We start from the raw sequence: 1745 nt of genomic DNA, 5'->3' as shown, positions 1-1745 counted from the left end.
ATTTTCTTATCACACATTTCTAAGAGCTTCAAGACTGTCTAAGTTTTGAGCCACTGTTGGTCACAGTATTAAATCATGACATACAGTAAAGCGTAGGTAACCGCACAGTGCAAGCTTCATTTAATTGGGGAAAAATTCAAGTTTTACGTTTTCTGCTGATTTTGATGCAGGTGTTTTTAGCTTATTTAGAGCAGTATTAATTTGCTAATTTTCAGTTTCTTTTTTCTGTTCAGTAAGTGAGCTACATTGTTCAAAGCAGGAGATCTTTTTCTTTGACTGGAACTTGGAGTAGTGGGGTAGTTTGACAGCCAGAGGAAAAAGAAATACTAATTTGGTCAGTCTCATCTACAGTGTTAGAGCAACAAGGACATTCTGATCTATAAGAGAAGATGAACCTCAGGCAGAGATTCACAGCAAACCAGACCCTTACCAAAAAGGGTGCACGTCCCCAGTGCCAGAGCAAGCAGGGCAGGTCTATTAATGGCTGCCAGACTCAGCCAACAGTCCAGATGTCAAGGTCAATCCCTAATGATGAACTAGATTCTACGTCAAGACAGGAAGTCAAGTCAGCAGGTAGGACCAAGGTCAGAATACGGGGGGTACAAGGTCTGGCACAGGTGTACTGAAAGCATATCTCAGACAGACCAGTGGTGAGATCCTGACCTTAGAAGCACCTCCTGTGAAAAAGGAGGGCAGGAGGCAACTCAACTCTGTGGTTTAATGCTGGATGGCTGCATTATGGAAGTTAGCCTAGAGCCTGGACAGCCAGCCTCCCAGGAGTAAGATCTGAAACAGAATAAACAAAACTCAGCTTTGTCTAGTTCAGAGCCTGGGAAACTAGGCTGAAGAGGCTTTATCCTGCACTGCCAGGCTCTGGTGGTAGTGTCTGGACACCTTCCTAGGATGTGCAATGCCAGAATTTCTAGCCAGTCATACTCTGATTACCAGATTCAGCCGGAGCACTGAAATCTCAGAGATTTTTGCACAGGTTCTTTTTCCTGCTTCCTAAATAGAACCTACTTTCCCTGGCCAAGCTCCTTTTTGCAAGCCTGTTTTCATCATGTGATTCTTAGAATTCTCTAGCATTTTACAAAGTGAGCTGATTTACCAAACCATGTTACCCAACTTATGGTGATTTAATTTGAACTGAACCTAAGCAGCTTCAGGCCCAAAACTAGAAACCCAAAATGAGCCCAAATACATTCTGCTTTCACTTTCTCCTCCTCTGGTAAGTTGTCTTTTATGTTTAGTTTCCCAAGACCATATTCAACCTAATTATTTGCCCAATTTTCCTGTTTTCCCTTGCAGTGGAATTGAGTCTCAGTGCTGGGCATGATTTCCCATCTCCTCCCATTCTCACTGACCGTTTTTCTTAGCTGCCACAGTTGTGTTCCAGGCTGTGTGTTAAATGACATCAGTATTTTCTGTGTTGCATTGGGGACCAACAAAACTTGCTGCTTCTTTGTGGAATCAGTGAAGAAGGAATTGGTTCAAAATGGTCTTCAAATCAAACGAACTCTAATAAAATGACTTTCTCATAAGTTCCTTTGTCAGAAGGCTAAACTGGATTACCTGTGTACGTTTAGAGGTGGTCTTACCCAATTAGATAAAACAGCAGAGCTAGTGTTCAGATTTCATATGTTATTAAAAGTGGGTGTAATGTTTGCTAAATTAGTTTAAATCGGTTCTTAGAGTCTTCTGAGATAAATCCTTTAGTTAGTTACAGTTCTGTTCATGTGAGAAAG

General features: G+C 41.6%; 1 protein-coding gene across 1 annotated transcript in view; it reads left to right on the top strand.

The window, feature by feature from the left end:
- The first annotated feature begins 389 nt into the window (after window positions 1–389).
- THSD4 (thrombospondin, type I, domain containing 4) overlaps window positions 390–1745 on the top strand; it is a 74831-nt gene continuing 73475 nt past the window's right edge. The window contains exon 1 of the mRNA XM_010144675.1: window positions 390–573. Coding sequence (XP_010142977.1) covers window positions 390–573 — 184 coding nt within the window. The remainder of the gene's footprint in view (window positions 574–1745) is intronic.

Source organism: Buceros rhinoceros, unplaced genomic scaffold (assembly GCF_000710305.1).
Source record: "Buceros rhinoceros silvestris isolate BGI_N320 unplaced genomic scaffold, ASM71030v1 scaffold23191, whole genome shotgun sequence".
NCBI classification, from domain to species: Eukaryota; Metazoa; Chordata; class Aves; order Bucerotiformes; family Bucerotidae; genus Buceros; species Buceros rhinoceros.
The sequence above is the reverse complement of the archived record's forward strand: the minus strand, read 5'-3'. Positions and strand labels throughout refer to the sequence as shown.